The sequence below is a fragment of the Pseudorca crassidens genome, chromosome 2 (genome assembly GCF_039906515.1).
Source record: "Pseudorca crassidens isolate mPseCra1 chromosome 2, mPseCra1.hap1, whole genome shotgun sequence".
Lineage (NCBI taxonomy): Eukaryota > Metazoa > Chordata > Mammalia > Artiodactyla > Delphinidae > Pseudorca > Pseudorca crassidens.
The window spans coordinates 34589773-34610259 of record NC_090297.1 but is presented as its reverse complement, the minus strand read 5'-3'; the positions used below and the strand labels follow the sequence as shown (position 1 = coordinate 34610259).

General features: G+C 44.7%; 1 protein-coding gene across 11 annotated transcripts; it reads right to left on the bottom strand.

Moving 5' to 3' along the window:
- Positions 1-471: 471 nt before the first annotated feature.
- PPIH (peptidylprolyl isomerase H) lies at positions 472-20068 on the bottom strand. Of its 11 annotated transcripts, none has more exons than XR_010940771.1 (10): positions 19486-19685; positions 19151-19174; positions 18832-18876; positions 18583-18625; positions 15909-16001; positions 12561-12648; positions 12026-12066; positions 11136-11225; positions 6014-6116; positions 4273-4468 (listed from the first exon to the last, which is right to left on the bottom strand). XR_010940771.1 is itself a non-coding variant. In XM_067725762.1 (10 exons), the coding sequence occupies exons 1-9, from the start codon at positions 19957-19959 to the stop codon at positions 11157-11159; spliced, it is 534 nt and encodes a 177-aa protein (XP_067581863.1). In that variant the 5' UTR covers positions 19960-20059; the 3' UTR covers positions 4273-4468; positions 11136-11156. The 11 variants fall into 11 exon arrangements, 10 of the variants coding, with proteins under 10 accessions (XP_067581858.1, XP_067581859.1, XP_067581863.1 ...); XM_067725762.1 differs by lacking the exon at positions 6014-6116 and adding an exon at positions 19894-20059 and having other exon boundaries at positions 19486-19550; XM_067725757.1 differs by lacking the exons at positions 4273-4468; positions 6014-6116 and adding an exon at positions 472-698.
- Between the last annotated feature and the right edge of the window lie 419 nt (positions 20069-20487).

The window sequence follows — 20487 nt, the reverse complement described above, 5'->3', positions numbered from 1 at the left end:
AGAACGTGACTTTCACGAGGCGGCAACCCGGGCGGGCCCGAATTCCAGGACAGTGTCCTGGCCGAAGGAAAGGCACGGCCAGACGCTTGAGCCGGGATTACCCGACCTGACCCGGGGCCCAATGACACCTTAGCTCCATAAGGAGAGAAGGCCTCCCGCCCGCCCTGCTCCAAATATGGTCCTTGTGACCTCAGACCATGACTGCAGATAGAGCCGTCTTTTCTACAATGGCCGTGTACTCTCGGCAGAGCTGAGAGTTTCTGGAACGGACTTAAACGTATGCATTCAAAGAGCGTCGGCTTACGGCGGAGCAGTCACCTTGGGGGGACCACGCAAGGTATCAGGCAGCCCTTGCCCAGCATATGGAGGGCGGGGGTGTACTCCGTGGGGACCTGCCTCCCGATCTATCATACCAGGCACAGGAGGACTGTCTTGAGTATTCACATCTTTTCGTATTGGCCACAAATCAGGTTTAATTTCACCTCACGTTTATTGAGCACGCTAGGCATTTTTCGTGCATTTTATTCTTAAAACAGCCATGTGAAACAGGGATTACTATGCACGTTTCACAAACGATTTGTAATTGAGGCTGCCGCATGATGTAGATGAAGTCGTCCACCTTAGTTCGTTCTTTATTAAGCGTCTACTATCTGCTGGGTATGGACAAGTGCGCCAGTTGCTGCCTTCTTAAATTCAGTCTAGGGATAAAGGCAGAAATTTAAACATGCAACACACCCAACACTACAGCGCTGCAAATGCACAAAGCATTTTGGGAGTGGCGGTGGGGAGAAGGTTTAGTGCAGACTCCAAGCACATGGAGGTTTATGCAAAGGCGTAGGAGGCAAGAAGAGATGGGGTCTGGGGCAAATACAACTAAAGTAGTCCAGTAAGACCAGAATGAAGACATTTGGGTTATAGAGGTAGGCAGGGTTAAATTAGGAACATTTTATCTGAAACTTAACCTAAGGGCAATAGTGAGAAGAGTAATTTTAGAATTGAAAGTAGGGAATGGCACTTTTTTTTTTCTTTAATGGCTGGGGAATAGTGAATGGGCTGCAGAGGGGCAAAAATGAAAGTAGGGAGACCAGCTAGGAGGCTAGTGCAGTAGTCCTTACCCCATCGGTATCATCTAGGCCTGTAAATTCCACCCCTTAAAGGCCTCCCTGAATCAGTCGTAAAAAAATCTCTAAATGCCAATCCAGAGTTTCTTCCTTCCTACTGCTGCTGCTTTAGTGTAGGCCATCATCATCCATTGCTCAGAGCAGGTGTAGGCACCTTTTCTATAGGGGCCAGGTAGTGTTTTAAGCTGTGCAGGCCAGATTCTCAACTACTCAAATTTAGAGCCTGAAAGTAACCACAGACAATCAGTAACAAGTGCATCTGTGGTCCAAAAAAATGTAATTTATGGACACTGAAATTTGAATTTCATGCAATTTTTATGTCACAAAATATTCTTTAGATTTTTCAACTATTTAAACTTTTTTTCCCCCAACTATTTAAACATTTAAAAATCATTCTTATTCTTCGCTCATGAACCACTGAAAAATAGGGAGTGACACCTGGCCTGCCAACCCCTGGCTTACAGCACTGCTGTGGCCTCCTAGCCAGTGTCTCTACCTTTCTTACCCTAATATTCCCCATCACAATATCCAGTGTTCTTTTGAAAACATCCATCTGATCACGACACTGTCTTACTTAAAATCTTTTAGTGACTACACCACCCACAGGACTGTCCAGATTCCTTAATGTGGTTGGCAGGACCCTGCATGACCTCTAAACTTACTTCCCACTCTTCTGTCACATTCCCTGTCCAATCTTCCAGGTGACCTTTTAGCCACTGCTTCCTTTGAGCTATCACATACTATTCCCTCTACTTATAACATTCTTCCTTTCTCCCTTCTCCTTTGCCTGCTTAACTCTTCATCCTCTAGGTCTTGCCTCAGATGTTACTAGGTTAGCAGACCCTCTCCTAACACACTGTACTGCACTCATTATATCTTCCCTGCCAGACTATGAGTTCCTGAGGCATCTAGCATAGTCCCTGACACACAATATCTTAATTAATGTGTCAAGTGAATAATGTGATGTAGAAAATGGATTGGAGAAGAAGGTACTGGCAGCAGAGAGGTCATCTGGGCAGCAGCACCAGTAATCCAGGTGAAAAAGGTCTGCGGCAGCAAGTGTGAAGGGAGAGAAGTAGGTGGATCCCGGAGCTGCTGTTCATCTGTTCCAGCTCCAGGTGACTTTTGACTGTTAAAAAGAAAATATTTCCTCAAAGGCAATTCTGCCAACACTTAGGAAATTTAAAAGTGTGCCCCATAGGCTTGAGAGCTTTTCCCCAAAGTGGAGTTACAAAGGCACTTAGAATAATGGCAGCAGCACCTCTGAGAATAAGTAACCTTCCTTATGTAACTGCTTTGAAGGGATGGCTTCTCAAGCAGAAATATAAATTCTGTAATATTTGTCTTTAAAATGTTACTTAGAAGTATCATTACTTACTCATCCAATTACTTCACTAAAGTCTCTCTTCATGCTCAGTGAACATGAAGATGAGTGATTTAAGAAACTCGTTTCCTTGTAGCCCCCTCTCTGCCACTGCAGAGATGGTACTGAAGCACTGGAGGAGAAACAGTTCATGTCAAAATCCATCTCCTGTTCCAAGGTGGGAGCTCCCCAAGCCATGCTAGTCCCCTTGCCACCCTGAGAGCCCAGTGTGGTGACCACAGCTCCAGTGTCTACCTTTAAGTGATGTGAAAGGCAAGTGGTTTCATTCCAAGAATCTCCTCTGCAAAACTTTCACCTTGTCCCCATCTCTAACAGACTCTGGGCCCCAAAACATAGTTGCCTTTTCCTAGAAAGCCCTCCCCACCCTTATCTCCTGGCTAATTCCAACCAATGTGTCAATACTTACCTCAAATGTTGCCTCTTCCTCTCACCCCCAATCTTTCCACTCTGCTCCCATAGCATCTTATACATACCACTATCATTCACACAACAAATATTTATTGAACACTTACTGGCTACTAGGTGCTGGACACGGCAGTGAAAAACAAAAACGACCAGCTTTCTTGTCCTCATAAGGGCTCACATTCTAACACCACACTGAATCCAAACCATGCCTATCCCCTGTCACAAACATAGGCCACATCTTACTCATCTTTACAGCTTTACAGAAACTGGCAAAGAATGCAGGTGCCAAGTGTAACTGAATTCAACTGAATGGCCCATCATAAGAACATCAGCTCAGGATCCCAGCTGCTCATCCTCCTTCCTCTCTCTTTATAATTCTACCCCGTTTAGTTACTTGAAGATTTCTCCTCCACTAGATCACAACCCTTTCTTCCCCGTGTGCCCTGAATCCTGTTTACTTAGCTAGACAGTTGCAAATATCCAAACTATAGGGCCCTTGTATATCTCACCACCTTTCTTGTCCCCCAGTACACTGAAATGGCACTTTTAGCCTGGTTCTATTTTATCACAGAATTCAGCTCTCTGCTACTCTGCTGCTGCAGTAGCCTGCTGCTAGTAGTTATGAGTCATCCCTGCCATGAGCCAGGAGAAAGTAGGAATGGGATAACAGAAACTGCCTCATGAAAGGAATACCAGGTGACTCCCTTTACCTCCTGAACATTACACTCAATGGGATCTTTTTATCTTTTAAGTTTTTGTTATCCTTTTATTTCCTTTCAAAACAAAATTTTCCAACGCACGTTACTGTCTACAGGTTATCCTCATCTCCATTCTCTTGTTTGACCCTTTCGACAATGCTGTGAAGTAGTATTATTATCCCCATTTTACAGATGAGGAAACTGAGGCTCTGAATGGGGAAGTGAACATCTCAAGACCTCAGCTGTTTAAAAAATGACTTCGGATTCAAACCAAGATTTTTAACTATTAATAAATGATTTCCACTTCATCATGATCAAGACACGTTCTACCAAATGGTCTCCCATCCAAAAATATCCCAAGCTAGTGACCCTTCACCCACAGGCTCTAGAACTAACCAAAATGAACCTACTGGAAACATAAGGCCCTGGGGCTTTGCCTTCTTTGCCCGATCAGCTTGAACCTAAGAGGGGACTACTACAACTGCTTGTAAATCTGAGGCATCAACTCCACATATCAAGGGCCTGGCTCTGGCCCATGCTGGCCTCTGGGGAGAGTCAGTACTCCTAGCTGGAGCTAAGGAGTGAGGAAACAGGGCTATCATTACAACCATTTAAAAAGAACACAACACACGGTTAAAAAAAAAAAAAAAAAAAAAACAACAACAAAAAAAAGAACAACTTTATTTACAGTTGAAAACTTAAACACAAAATCTTGGCTTCTGAGTCTGTGATACTTCCAAGGTCTTTTGATCAAATGGGGCAGCAGCAGGCAGGGAAGCAAACACAGGGGCCAACAGCTTATCTTACTCAAGAACGTCACCCCGAGCAAGGGAAGGCCTGCAATGGCAGATGTGGAGGGTCTGTGAGAGATGGAAGAGAGAAGCAGCTCAGAGGAACGGGGAGGGGACAGTCCATGAGAGAAAACACTCGCAGCTCTCCTCTACACCCCGAACCCTCCTTTCCCCAAAGAGCAGACCACTTTGATTCTTGCCACAGGCCAGACCTTTGGTGCCCCAGAGCAGAGCTGAGAGGTGTGTTACACAGAACCAAGAAAGAAACTAATATGTACGGCCAATACACTGTCTCCTTTATTATTTACCCTTCACAACTCTGTGTAGTATATATTATTTATAATTAAGTGGAGGGAAAAACTAGGGCTCCAAGGGGTTTAATGGCCTGACACTGATGGGGCTTCCTGGTCTACTTGGCTCCGAAGTCTGTGTGCTTTCTGCCAGACCTTGATGGCTCTCTGTGGAGCTCCAGAACAAAGAGCAATCCTTTTCCTTGATTGGTCCCAGGGTTATAAAGAAAGGAAACTCCACACCCTCTGTTTATGGCCTTGGAGTTAGCTGTCCTAAAAGAACAGGGTGAGTACACTCAGTTACTACTGCTCCCCTCCCCCCAAACATGACCACACCCCTCTTCCTCCAGAGCACAGTGGGTCCTGGCATCATACCGCAGGCTCAGACAGAAGTTTAACCCTGGGCCCTCAAGCAGAATGTAAAAAAATGTATAAATGCACTTTGTAAGTTGCATGGTGCTCCGGGACCTAAGCTCTATCACTGACCAGGCACTGTGTTAGTCAGCATGGTCCCTGCCTCAAGGAGTTCTCAGTCTAGAGAAAACCAGACCAACATATTCATGATACACTGTGTTAAATGCTGTAATAGAGAGATGAACCAAGTACTGTGGGTGCACCCAGGAGGGGACCAGGGAATGATTCACAAACTGATGTTAGCTACATGCTTCTGGGAAGGGCTGGGAGGAACTAGGATTAGTTAAAACTACATATATACAGTATGTATTTCTATTATAAAATACATGCCCAGTGTAGAAAATTCAATATACAGGACAATATAAACTGAAAAGAAAGTCTCTTTGCTATTTCTACTCTGCAGAGGTAACCATTACTACCAGTCAGCTATCTATCACTACAGTAATTTCTGAAAGAGTAATTCAAAATAAATAGCATCATGTTTACATAATGTACTACATTTTGACTTTGTCCCTTAATTTACCTTAGAAATCTGCCAACAGATACAGATCTACCTCTTTCTTTTTAAGGCTATATAGTATTCCATGGACGTGATGTATCCCTCTGTGTGTAAGGCCTGGTTACAGGGCAGGGAGCTTCGCCTTTGTACTGGAGGGACTGGAATGGAGCCATTCTCCCCTCCCCGCCCTTTTTAGCTGGCAGGGCTTCTGACTTTCAGTGCAGGGAGCGGTGTTACACACCCAGCAGGCATGCAAATATTTGCTGCCACATCTCTGGTGCTCCCTAGACGCATATTTTCACGTGGAACCTCTGCTCTGGCCCGGACTGCTGCAGTGGACACCTCACTGGCCTCTAGCCTATCCTCCACACTGCTGCTAGAAGCATCTTCTGAATAAGTAAAGTCAATTACCGTGTTCTCCTGCTCAAAATCCTTCAGTGGCTCCTACTGGCCTGGTTCTTTTTGGAGGGTCAGGCTACCCTTTGGAATCTCAGGAGCATGATGGACTCTCACCCTAGGGGGGAAAGATGTACACACTGCCTGAAGCTCACTCCCATCCCCAGGTTAACATATGAATACCTCAGCCTGCACTGGATCTCACAGCTGGCCCTGGCCTCCTCTAGCCTCGCCTCTTACAGTTTGCTTTTCTTATCTTCCTGCTTTGGCTATATTGAATTATTTGCAGTTTCCCTTACACTTCCTGCTGTTTCCTGCTTGGTGCCTTTGCTCATGCCATTCCCTCTGCCTGGAATGCCCTCCCCAGTTTTAGCTACCCTGACAAACTCCATTCTTTCATGTACTCAGCTGAAACATCTCTTCTGCGGTCTTCCCAAACACTCCAGGCAGACAAAGGCATTCACTTTCCTTCCTTCGTCTTAAAACCTCCAGTTCAGTGCTTTACTGTACTGTAATTGTCAGTTTCCCCAAGAGACTGTGAGTTCCTTTAAGGCAGGAACTGGGCTTTCCAAGTTTGTTGCCTCATCTGCAGTGTGGGACCTATCTTAATTAATGAAAGACCAGCCCACGTGCCACCAATGTGTCTTTCAGAATCTTCCTCTACAGGAATGTATCACATCTACAGGAAATCCCAGATTGGGGGACAGTATTTCCTAAACCTCAGTCATTCCAACAGCAGTGTCACAGCTCTTACCATATCCACCATCCACAGCTACAATTAATTTTTAACCTACTGACTATGTGAACTCGAATAACACCTCATTGTAAGCTATAATACCTGTAAAACTAGGTGCTGTATAATTATATTTTTTCCTAAGAGACAAATGTTAAAAAACATTCAACCAGCACCACCTAAAGCAGGGTTACCCACATTTCTCTGATAAGAAGCATCTGAAGCAACACAGCATCCTGGATCCTACCTCAAATCCACTCAAACTCTTCAGGGGGGGATCTGGGAATTATTAGTAGGTTTAGCAAGTGCCCCTACGTGATTCTCATCTTCAGGGAAATTTAGGAAACAATGAACTAAAGAAAGATCTCTGCTGCTTGATAGTACCAGGCCTGGGGATCACAGGGAGATTAGCAGGGCTGTCAGAGCTCACAGCCACTCTCTTTTCCAAGAGACTCTCAGGTTTTCAAAACAGAGGTTCCACGCCCCACCCCCCACCCGCCCCCCCATGCAGTTGTAAGTAGCCAAGAACCCAGTTCAGACTGGGTAGGAGAATCCTGAGGCCCGAAGTTCGTTTATGTATACCTAATCAAATTCAAGGTAAAAAGCTTTCACAGGACCCACTGAGATAAAACCGAGGTTACTATACCTAGAGTTATACAGAAAACTTCATTTTCACTAAAACCAAAGTCAGGACCTAAGGTAAAGCACAAAAGAAGTTGTGGAAGGAAGTTCTTCACAGGGAGGCACAGTTGATCAAGTGACTTCACCTATCTTCTTCTGTCTCCTTCCTATCTTCTATTTCCAGTGACTAGGCACAGGCCTTAAATGCATGATTAGGTGATCTCTTGATTTGAATGCAGTAGATTCCTGCTGGACCAATGCCACCAAGAGATTATCTCCTCCTGGGTCTTTTCTGATTGGAATATGGTGGGTTCTCAATTAAAAGACAGACTGTTATTCCCCTGTAGCCTTGCCACTCCAAGTCAGCATCAGCATCACCTGAGAGCTGGTTAGAAATGCAAAATCTTACGTTGCATCCAGACCCACTGAATCAGAACCAGCACCTTAACAAGATCTCCTGGTGATTCATATGTACATTAAAGTTTGAGAAATACTGCCTAGTAGGACTTAAAAACATCATCTACACTGGCTGTCAAGCATTATTCTGCCCTCAAACAACCTGAGGGATCTGAAATACTCCTTTAGAAATCAGAGACGCTTGTAACTTCACAGCTGGGAAGAAACATGATGAAATGATACCATACTCCCAAATCTTTTACTTAACTTTCCTTACTTTCTCCCAAATCCATTACTCAAAAACCCAAAGTGGGGAACCCATCTGTGGAATGCCTTAAGGTCAGACTGCCACCTAGATTCCCTAACACCTTAAAACCTATGAGTTTTTTTGTTTGTTTGTTTGTTTTTTGCGGCATGTGGGATCTTCCTGGACCAGGGCATGAACCCGCATCCCCTGCATCGGCAGGCGGACTCTCAACCACTGCACCACCAGGGAAGCCCGAGTTTTTAACTTGGTAAAGTTAAATGAGATAATTAAAGTAAGGTTCTTAGCTCAGAATTTGAGCACAAGAAATATTCAATAAGTGATATAACTGCTTTTACTGTATTGTCTCTAAATATAAGCTATGAAAGATTTAATTCTGAGCAGGTCAAGGTTAGAAGACTAAATTGGAGGTGCCACATGTGGCTCTTTAAATTTAACTAAAATTAAATAAAAGTAAAAATTCAGTCCCTCAGTCACACCAGTCACATTTTTCCAGTGCTCAACGGTCACATGTAGCTGGAAGCTACCATAATGGACAGCACAGATACAGAACATTTCCACCACCACAGAAAGGAATGCCTACTGGAAAGTTCTGGTCTAGAGGGCCTCTGGAGCATCAAATGTCCTCCATGGAATTTGTTCTGCTTGGGGTTGTAAGCTAAAAGGAAGGGCTTATGGGGGCAAATGTTTATGTGACCTTTGCTAATAGCGGGTGAGGAGAGGAGGGCTGATGATCGCCCACCCTCAGAAAACGAACTCCTAACATGTATTTCCAGTAACTTTCTGTAAGGGTCTCAGAAAAATAGAGAAAAGGCCCTAAACATAAAAGGATTTCTAAATTTTATTGTTTTTGTAATCTTCTGTCCTCTGGTGGTGATCAGTGGTCACTCTTTGGAAGGAAAAGGACTTGTGAGCTCAACTTTAGTTCAGCCAAGAAATGAGTAGGAGAGTGGCCAGCAGCAAGGGCAGGGGGAAAGCACGTTGAGCCTGGGGCCCCTAGTACTGGCAGGAAAGAAAGCTCAGAGTGTCAACTAGGCCTGAGAAGGGAGCACTTGGCTGAACAAGAGAGTCCACATGAGCTTCCAGCACACACTTGTGCATTCCTGCCCTGGCATTTGCTCACACCAGTTCCCTGCCTAAAATGCCTGACATTCTCCCTCTCTATTAACTCATGTAATAAATTTTAACTGAATGCCTGTAAGTGCCAGATGCTGTGAACACAAAGTAAGTCACAGATGGAGGTATACACAGTCATTAAGATGGTCTGGTATTTGACTAGACCTCCATTTGAAAAAAAGGCAGAGTCCAGAAAAATAAATTCTAGATAATTTTGCAAGTATACAAATAAAACTATAGAAACATTAGAAAAAATACAGAAGGCATTATGATTGTAGTAAGAACCTTCTTAAACAAGATAAAACACAACACAAGGGAAAAGATTAAAAATTTTGATCTCATCAAAATTTAGAGCTTCCGTTTAAGAAAGGATATCACCAAAGTTAAACCCACTGCCAGTTTTTTCTTAAAATATATTCTAGACAAAATGGTCGAAACATGTAAAGAACTAAGACTCAGAATGTATAATTATTCAAATCATTAAGAGAAAGGTAAAATAAAATATTTGCTACAAACATCTTATAGCATATTATATCAGTTTTGTTTTGTTCAAATACAACAGAGTTTTACATGAATGGAGGAGGAAAACTCTTCCAGACATAAGATCAAATGGAAATAAGGTGATGAACAAACAGTATGATGCCATTTAGGAAAAACAAAACCTCCCAAAATTAGATGGGCAAAGAAAAGGCCCTATGGACATACATCAAACTGATGAACAAGTTACCTCTGAGGAGAGCAGTGGGATGGGGATGCGGCTGGGGGTGAGCTGTTAAGGGGAGGGCCTTAACTGTTTTCTGGGAAAATTTTCATACATTTCAGGAGATGATGTTGCTTTCATAACTAAAAATAAACAATCAAATGAAATATGTGAACCTGGAATGGATTTCTTGTTTTAGAGCTAAAAAAAGTTACTTTGTGGACAACTGAGGAAGTTTGAGCATGTATATTAGACAATACTATTGTGATTATGCAGGACGCTCTTATTTTTAGGAGTCACTTGCTGAAGTATTCTGGGGTAAAGTGTCAAGAAGTCCTCAACTTCCAGATGGAAAAGAAATGAAGAAAGGGAAAGGAAGGAAAGAAGGAAGAAGAGCAGGAGAGGAATGGAAATGGGAGGAGAGGGAAGAAGGGAAAGAAACAAATGTCAAAGTAAAATGATAAAACAAGAATGTTAAACATTGGTGAATCTAGGTGAAAGGTAGATAGGTGTTCAATGTACTACTCTTCCAACTTTTCTGCAGGTTTGAAAATTAAAGAAAAAAAGAAAAGAAAGGCAAAGCACTACCATCCTTTACCCAGCTGGAAGTGATCCATTTCTTTCTTGAACTCTTATTAATCCTTAACAACGTCACTCATATTACTAGTGATCACCTCTGAGAATGTGTTTTATTCTCCATAAGCTCCTAAAGGGTGGAGGCATCTTTCAATTCTTTCCCCCATCCTCATGCTCAGAATGGTGCCCAGCACAGAGCAGGCAGTGAGTGACAAGACCGGGTAGGAAGTGAGTCTATGTAGGCTGAGAAATGTGTCACATTCACCTATGAGGCTGGCAAATACGAAGTCAGGGGCTGGAACCGCAGCGTCGGTTCTGACGAGAGGCATGATAGGGGTGTCTCCTGGCTGCCCAGGCTGGTCCCAGAAGGGAATGACCCAGGGATGGAGCCAGGTCTTCATAGAGGGACTACTAAATGGAACTAGAGTCTAAGAGTGCTATCAGAAAGTGCCTGATGGTTTTCAGGTTCATACTTTGTAAACTATAAAGTGTTAGAAAAGTAAAGTGTCCTACCAACCCTTTCTCTTGTGATGCTTATGGTGACCCGAGGAGATACGTATTATCACCATTTGGCAGATGAGAAAACAGGCTCAAGAAAGGGAATTGACTTCTCCCAGGGCACGCAGAGGGGAAATGGGCTCAATCCCGTGTCTTCAGGTCTAAAGTGCTTTCCACTAGACCAGCTGCCTTCTCTGGGGTCCTGACTCCTGCTCAAGAAAGACACACTTACCTGATTCAGTCTTCCTCTGGACTACATCTCTCCACACTGTGAGATCACCACAGGCAGCTTGGGTTTATTGTTGGGGCCTGTGGGAACATTCTAGGAGAGAAAGCACAGTGGTGACTCCTCCACTCAGACACTCCCCCGCCACACACTTACTGATGCCTGCAGGCCCCTAGGCTAAGGACTCAGAGCTTACAGGCTGATCTGACAACAGTCTGTAGCCTAGCAGACAGGGGAAGAATATAATACATATCAAAGAGAAAATGTACAACATTTAGAAAACATCAAACCCATGACATGTAACAATGTAGTAAGTCATAAGAGAGAGTTGTATACAGGGTGAGGAAGCAACTAAACTGCTGCTTGCACAGGCCAGGGAAGGATTCACAGAACAGGGGATATTTGAGCTGGGCCCAGAAGGATGGATGGGATCCCACCAGGAGGAAAAGAAGGGAGAACACCTCGGTAGAGGGAACAGCCTGAGCAAAGACTTGAGGGCAGGAAGGAGCAAGAGGCAGGGACGTGTATGCGTGTTTAGAGGAGGGCTCGTAGCCTGACGGGACTAGAATGCGGAAGTGGCAGTAGCAGAAGGGGTCGTGGAGAGGGAGGCAGGGACCCGATCATGAAGGACCTTGAGTAAAATGCTGAAGAGGATTTTCTCAACTAGATGGAGGAGACAGCAGAGGCCAAAGCTCAGTAGGCACCGCACCGGAGAGGCTGAGGGCCCAGAACCCTTGGGAGGCACATGATCTCTCCTCCCTCTCCTCCTCCCTGAAGCTGGAGGAGTGAAGCCTGGGCCTAACCAGAGCCCACTCACAGTTCTCCCGCGCCTCGACACTAGTGAGGTAGTACTAGGCCAGAATGGCTGAGAAAGAGGAGATCAAAACAGGACTCACCTCAATCTTTCTCATCACCAGAAGTCCATCAATGATTTTTCCTGTAGAAAGAGTATGAGCTGGACTTTATTACTCTCGTTTGCACAGTACTTTCCAGCCTCCAAGGCCCATTCTCAGCCATTATCTCATTTGATCCTCAGACTAACATCAGAAAATTAATATTCAGTGGAAGTGAAATGTTGCCCAAGGTCACAGGTGGTAAGTAGCAGAATTAAGGCTCAAAACTAGGTCTGAGCAATTGCAAAGCTCCACTATACCATGCTGCCTCTGTGTGGTATTTCTTAAGTACTACCATCTCCCCTCAGACACACCTATTGCCCAGGTGGTTACTCACTACATCAGATGGCCCCTTCGTCCTCCCCTCTAGCTCTCTAACCACAAATCCTCCCCACCTCCCATGGCTTCCACTTTTCCTACTACTACCCAGGGCAGTTACACCTGATGAGCACTCTTGGTACAAGAGTCAGGGGACCAGTTCCATAGAAGTTCCACTCTGGGTGAATTGGGCTTGGACTAAGACAGGAATAGGACTCACCAAACACCACGTGCTTCCCATCTAGCCAATCACACTTAGAGCAGGTGATGAAAAACTGGCAGCCATTGGTACTGGGACCACTGTTTGCCTGATAGAAACCAAATATATTTGCAGTGAGTTTTCCTGGCCATGTTAGCCAAAGGACAAAACTCCCCAAAAGAGCCTGTAGCCCTGAGTCCTCCATGCTTTCTTTCAGCAAACCTGACTGAGCATCTACTATGAGCTAGGACCCAAGGATACAGAGAGGAACAGAATACAGAGAGGAAGAGAATACACAATTTCTGCCCTCCTACAGTGTGAATTTTTATAATGGGAACAATTGATTATAGAACCAGATTTGCTGTATTTATTCCAAAACCAGTAATAACTGGATTACACTTACAAATTAGGTACCAGCTGAGAAAAAGCCTGTTGCCTGTGCCATAAGCTGCTCTGTCTGAATGACTCTGTACTGTCCCTTAACAATGGTAATAAGAAAATTTAAGGGGCAAGAAGCTGCTATGCTAGTGCTATGCTAGAAAAGAAGACTACATTTAATCAATGAATTTGCTTTTTACAGCTACACCCAAATCCTTTATTATTGAATTTTACCGGTAAAAGTTTTTTTTTTTTTTTTTTTGGTAAAAGTTTTTTAAATCAAGAATTTCAAATTCTTCAGCCATATCCCTTCCCTTTCCTCCCTTGAAATTGTCTTTATATCATTATATTTCACAATACATTATAAAAGAAGTCTATAATTACAACGCAAAGCAATCAGCAAACCCACATCACGTTTCAGCAGCACTGCCTTACCACAATGTCTGTGTAACTATGTGAGTATTCCAATGCATATTTACATTATTTTGGAAAAAAATTAATGGAAAATGGAAAACTGAAAGAACTAGTGCTATTAAGAGCACAGGTCTCATCAAAGTAATAATACAGAGGCAACACTGGAAATCATTAGATAGGTCACTAGCCTTAACTGGATGCTTAATGGAATTAAATTGGTTGAGTCTGTGTTCAACACTGAAGGAATAAAAATGTCTATGAAATACATTAAAGACATTGTCTAGGGGTAAGCTCTAGTTAGGGATGTCACATTATACTTTAGAAATTCCCCATGCGAGACAAGGCTGTTTGGGGTTTTTGTACATGTATGCAGGAACATCTCACATATGAAAGCAAGGGACAGCCTGAGCCAGTCAGAATAGACCTACACTCTGGAATTGCCCTGAGGAGTGGAATTGACCACTCCTCAGTGGTCCCAATTCTTCCTTCCTTCCTCCCTCCCTTCTTTCTGTTTCTTCTATCTATCTATGTATCTATCTTGCTGCTCAATGTATAAACATTTACTAGCAAGCAGACAGGAAAACAGTCAGACAACATGTGTTTTTAGCTCAGGGAACTCCCTGCCCTTAGCCACTCACTTATCCATTCTTCCAGGAAGGATAGCTTACTGGTTTAGGGAATAAGCTCTGGAGCCAGACGACTGAGCTTGAATCCCAGCTCCATCACTGACTGGGATCTAGTTTAGCCACATAACCTCTCTGTGCCTCGGTCTCCTCATTTGTACCTAGCTCAAAGGAATAACGAGAGAAGTAAAATGAATTAATGCAAATAAAGTGTTGTTGAGTATGTGCTCAACATTAGGCTTTATTCTGATTATCTTTCAGTCATTCATCAGTATCTGCTCAGCACCTTGCTATATCAGGTATTAAGGCTTGGAGATCAATGAGACTCAGTCCCTGCCCTTGAGGAACGCATTATTTAGTGGAGGATGGAAGCAAAAACAATTATGCTACAAGATGTGTGACAGCACAACTTAACTAGTGTCAGCCTGAAGGGAGCAGAGACCAAGGCTTCCTTGCATTTTCTGACTCCTCCCCAGATGCTAACATAGTGGCATGCAGTCCTCATGGCGATGATCCAAGCCCACTTAAGCCACTTCTGCACACTTTACCCATGCTTGCCCAGCCTCACTTTCCTAAAAGAGACTTGTACACTCTTTGCTATGCTAGGCGCACCCAATTATTATGGCAGCCTCCTAACTGGCTTCTCTGCCCTACCCTCTCCACTCCTGTCTTCCATTCACACTGCAACCAGGGTCTTTGTTTTAAAACACCAAGTTGATCAGCCCTGCTCAAAAAAGTGCATGGCTCTCCATATCCTATAAAATAAGGTCCACATACCTCATCCTTATTCTGTCATTTAAAGCCCTACACCCACCTGCCTCTCCGGTGGTCTCTACTAGTCATTCCCTTCCCCATTCACATCACTTTCCTCACTTTCTGTCCCTTGCCCATGCCACCCTGCTATTTCATGGTCACACATCTTTTGTCTAGGCAGTTTGCTTGACTTGAAATGCCATCTGGTAGAGAACTTCTTTGGATCCTTGCAGCAATTACTCTCATTCCTTGGGGGCCTCACAGTACTTTTACATACACTGAGGTACCCTCCCCTTATTACACTGATGGCATGAATTATACTATACTGGACCCATCATTCTGCATGTGCGATTCCCCCACTAGATGTTAAATGTCACGAGGCCAGGGATCAGGCCCGTATCCTCATGTCTTACCATGAGGCCTGAAACAGTGTATGTCAACAATCTTTATTTGATGAATGGCTGAGTAGATGAATGGAAGAGTGGGCAAGCAGGACAGAGAATGTGTGCATGTAAATATTGTGTCTGGGGGAGTGAGACTTGGCACACTGACAGAAGGAAATGGATGATGACAGGAGGGAGGGAGAGGCTTGAAGAGTGAAAGAGAAGCAAGGTGGGGGGGGAAGGGGAAATGAGGAGTGAGGGGTGAATAAGGGCAAGTGAAGGGGGGAGCGAGTGGGGGTGTGTAGATGAGGGGCTCAAGGAGGTGGGCAGGGGGACGGTGAAAGGGGAATGAGATGGGTGAGTGGGGTTATAAATGGGAAGGAAGGGTACTGGGATGGGGAAGGAGGAGTGGTGAGTGAGCTGAAAGGGGTGAACAGCCAGAAGGCAGTGTAAAGGAATGGGTGCTGTGCGAGTTCTGGTGAGTGGTGTGATAGGGGCGTGAACACTGGGTCTTGAAAGCACAGCTGGCTACATTCTAAGCAGCAAGGCTGAGTGCCCAACCACACGTTCTGGCTCAAACAAAGTAAGAAAACACACATCAGAGTTCAATTTTGGCTCCCCAGCCTGCTAGTGGATCCAGCCCAACAAAATCAAACCAGATTGAGGAAAGAGGTGGGCAGTCCAGAGGTGAATCCTGGGTCAAGCAAGGGAAGGAAAGCATTTGCTTCCATCCCAAGAAACAGCACTGGGCCTCAAGAGTGACCCAGAAGTCAGCTGGCTATAAATCTAGCCCAAAACCTTGACTGGTCCCAACTTACCATGGAAAGCAAGCCTGGAGCTGAGTGTCTAAGCTTAAAATTTTCATCTGCAAATGGCCCCCGGTAGATACTGGCGACTCCAGTACCATCTCCCTGAGCAGAGAGAAGGGAAGTGTTAGCCACTTGTGAGCACTGGCCCCTAGAGCCCAGAGGAAGCAGTTGCTGCACCCCAAGCCTCACTGCTTTAATGTCCTTTTACTCCTGCAGGTCACTTTGGGAGCCACACCTCTTTGACCCTATCTTGCAATCAAAGCAAGCCCCATCCAAGGGACGTGCAGCCCACAACCTGGCCAGGGCATCTCACAGGCTGGAAAAAACAACAGGTCACAGCTGGACCTCTAGAAAGGTAAAGACAGGCTAAGACACAAGCAAAGCACAGGACAGCAGTACAGTGACCACATACATAATCGATGCATCGATGCCCTTCCCAAAGACTCTCATGCCTGCAGTCATCTAAGAGAATCTATTTAACTGTCTATGGCTCCACTCCCCCAACTATGCAGGTGGGTGGGCTCTTGGAAGATCTATCATTATTGAGCTGGGGAAGTCACTTCCTATCTCTGAGCCCCAGTTTCCTCAACTATCAAGTGAGGATGCAATCACCTACCTACTCCTTATACCATTGCCATAAAGATCCAATTAGTGTCTATGAGAAAAGTCTTTTGCAATCCATACAGCACTACGTAAACGTAAGCTATTATACCTTTAACTCCACATAAATATATACATACATACATACATACAGAAGGAAAACACGTTTATTTCCAATTTCCCAATAAACCTAGAGAACAGAACAGTTAACCACATCATTCTCTATATAATCATACTATCTACTGCACTCCAGAAGCCACAGTAGGGAAAATGACAAAATTAATTTGTAGGGCAAACAAGAGAAAGCAACTTAAATCTTCAATAACAGTGGGTTGATCAAATAGATTCATTGTCTGTTCATAACGGAATATTAGGTAACTATTAGAAAGACTGTTTTGGAAGAAGACAATGACAAGGGAAATTGCAGACAATTATCAAGCACAAAAATGTTAAAACACACATATGATCTTAAGTCTGTTAAAAATAATATTTGACACACATATATATGCAATGATAAGACAGGCAGCTAAAACTAAAATGCCAAGAGTATATTCCTTGGGAGGCGAGATTCCTTGAGAGATGATTTATTTTCATTTCTGTACTTTTCTTTTGCAATCAGAAAAAAAACCAAAAACAAATATTATTAAAACAAACAAATATTCTTGGTCCAACTTTAGAAGGTCTCAAATCCTGCTTCTTCTGCCTCTTGCTCATTCCATTTTTTTCTGCCCTAAGGGTAGCTCTGAGTAATTGCTTCTCTCTGAGGCTCAGCCTTCTGGCTGACCAACTGCTATCTAACCCTGGGGCTATCAGTTAGTGATCAAATGTGCCTGGCAAAGATTCTGGCAATGACCCGTAAGAAGTTGGTCCTGTCCCTGCTAAGACAATATGGCAATATAGGAGCCTATGGGAAGAAAGGAAAGAAGGCAGAGAATAGCTTCTCAGCCCTCTTACCAGCCAATAAAAAAGTATATGGTCACCCCAAGCCCTACTATGATCAGTTGTGACCAGGTGTTGCAAACTTAAATGCCTACAGGGGCAGATGACATAAATAAGGGAAGCAAATGGTTTAATAATAAGGACACACCGTGCTAAAGGGAGCAGTTACTTGACTCCAACCAACTGCTGCTGCATGAGAAACACAGGCCTCACGTACCCCTACTTTCCATACATTAAAGAGAAAATTTTTCAGTTAAAATCTCTCAGTTTTGCGACATCAAACAGATAAAATAAAACATATCTGTTTTTGATTCAGCCCCAAATTTGCCACTTTGTAAACTTACCTAGATAGGAAAGAGAGATCTTAAAAAACTCCTGAGAGTCAAACTAAATTTACATATAAAGGAGAAAGAATGTCTCCCAAATCTATGAAAACAGCATCACGACTAACCAAATGGTATTAACAAGAAAGATCATGCAGAGAAGTGGGTGGGTAAGGAGAACAGTGGGCTTAAGAAAGCATAAATGTGGTTTACTCAGCACCTTCCAAGGTTGGAGGAAGCGGAGGAGGCTTGATACGGGGATATATACAGTCTCGTCACAATAAAGTCATGCTTAGCAGTGAAGGATTAGTTCATTGGGCTCTCCCAGTGGCTAGGGAAAACATCCTTCCAGAACTCTCTTGCTCTGATTCCTTTCCCACTAGTGAACTTCTGATTAAAAACAAAACTCAGCTTTCCAGAAGTGGACAGGAAAATGGGGCATAAGCATTTAGCTCACTGGAAAGGGACTTAACAACCATTTAGAAAAAACAAATTACATCCGATTTCTAGCTAAATTCTATGTGACCAATTAATTTGGGTCTGTCATGGATCATCTACTGGTATGCTGGGAAAGTTCACTTTCTGGTCCTAAAAGGCTGAGATTTGGAAGTCAGTGACTCAAAGTGCTGATATCTGTCATCTAGTGATGCAGTGAGTAGTAGCCATCGAAGGACATTCCCATCCCCACCCTCTCCCCCATCAAACTTGGCCATTGTTCTCAGGCCTTAAGACTGGGTCCCTGAAGTAAAAACAGCAGCAGCTGCAATAACAACAAAAAAACCAAACCTACAAGTCCTTAATAGGCTAGGAACAATACTTACATTAACAAAATCTCCACCCTGAATCATGAAATCTTTTATGACCCTGAAACAGAGAACAAAGCATCCTGAGAGAAGATTCTGCAGTTTAGGATAACACTGATTTCAAAATATAATGTTTATCACTTTGGCTTTTAAGAAGTCTTCAAATCAGTTGCCGAGTTCATAAAAACATCCCTTCTCAAGATCTAAGAATTATCCTCCGTTTCGTTTTCCTAAAAGCCCCCCAGTATGGCTTGCCAAAGGCCTTACCTGTGGAAGGTGCTCCCTTTGTATCCTATTGGAACCCCATCTTTTCTATAACCAAAAAGAAAGAGACTTGGAATGATGACAGGTAATCATAGGCCTTTCCAGTTTACCACACACCTGAACCAAAAAGACTCTCCTAAAGATGGTCAGAGAAGAGAGGTAAAGAAGACAAATGAACAGAGGATAGACCCGTGGGGGATTACCTTCTATTACTGCCACCAGCAATCATTCAAGGCCTGCCGGTGGTCCCCCAATACCTTCACTGCAGCCCCAGGACACCCCTCAGGAGAAAGCAGAGAACTCAACCACGTCTGAGACTGACCTGAATTCTCCAGTGCAGAACTGCCTGAAAGGGAAAGGAGTGAATGATTCAGTCACCATGGCATCACAGCTGTGAGCGCTCCTAACCTCGGAGGGGAGGGCACAGGCATCGGCGCTAGCAAGCCCACCTACAGGCTAGTCAGATGTCCAGACACTCAGGCATACAGATTAACAACATAAATTGACACGGGAACAGTCAAGACTATTCAGAGCGATACCCAAAGGAATCAGATCTCAAGGGCAGTGAGTGGACGGACAGAGGCAGGCAGACGATTCCACAGACTGTGGCCCAGCTTCTAGTTTAGTTAATCCAGCAAAGCTGGAACATCTCCTTACCTAAAATTCTCGGCCGTCTTAGGCACAACGTCTGCAAAGAGCTCGATCTTCATGCGGCCAACTTCCTGCAACCGGCAGGAGACGGTCAGAAAGCCCAGTCCAAGCCCGTGAAGGTCTCCCGAGCAGGGAACCCTCCCTCCCACATGCCGCTTGGTCTCTCCCACTTCCGCCTCCATAGCCTACGCTAGCTTTCCACCCAGTCCCTCCGCAAGCGGGTCGCCACGACGGGCAAGACTCCTCCTCTCTCTCCCTTCCTCCCCAACCCCGCCCCGCAGGTCGGTAGGTTCTGGTCCAATTTCACTTTCTGGCTTTCCGAGTCCGTTACCCCTGGGGAAGGGATGAAATCTGCCTGTCAGACCCCGTGCACTTTCCCTTCGGCGGTGGGCTGGGTGGCTGCCAGGACCTCACCTGGCCGCCAATGCTGACATCAAAAAACACCACGGGATTGACAGGGCTTGAATTTGCCACCGCCATGGCTCCGACCCGGAAGCAGAAGTCGGGAGCGCGGGGTTACGGCGAACCTAGTCCCTGCTCTGAGGGTTTCGTCTCCGGCGGAGGCGCAGGAAAAGCCGACCGAGGCCAGGCCCCGCCCCCGGAAGTTCTCCGCCTCCAGCGCCAAACTGGGCGCTGCGTGGGTGGCCGGCGCCTCCTTCCGTACAGACCACCCGGATGTCAGCCAGCTGTTAGTTCACCTGGCTCTCCCTGGGTGCTGAGCCGGGCGGAAAAACTGGGCATTTATTGCTCAAGGTCAACGGACATCCTACTCACTTGGCTACACAAAGTGCAGTACAAATTATTCTCGCTCAGGCTAGGGGGCTTGGACTAGGCAGTCTTCAGGGTCCATATCAGCCTTTGAAATTAAGACCTATGTGAACCGTCATACGTGCGGTTTTCTACCCCTGTCCACTAGTGTGGAGCCCCACGGAAGCAAGAACTGTGTTCATCCTCAGCGTTTAGAACAGCCTGGCATATCAAGCTTGTTCAGTAAGTACTCAGCACTTC

Excerpts from the sequence above, each read along its gene's own strand:
- PPIH (XM_067725757.1), bottom strand. The coding sequence starts at position 19,661 with ATGGAGGCGGAAGTGGGAGAGACCAAGCGGCATGTGGGAGGGAGGGTT. Across the intron at positions 18,626-18,831 it reads AAAGGGAGCACCTTCCACAG|GGTCATAAAAGATTTCATGA; the intron begins GTAAGGCCTTTG and ends TCTCTGTTTCAG. Across the intron at positions 12,067-12,560 it reads TGGGAAGCACGTGGTGTTTG|GAAAAATCATTGATGGACTT; the intron begins GTGAGTCCTATT and ends CTCTTTCTACAG.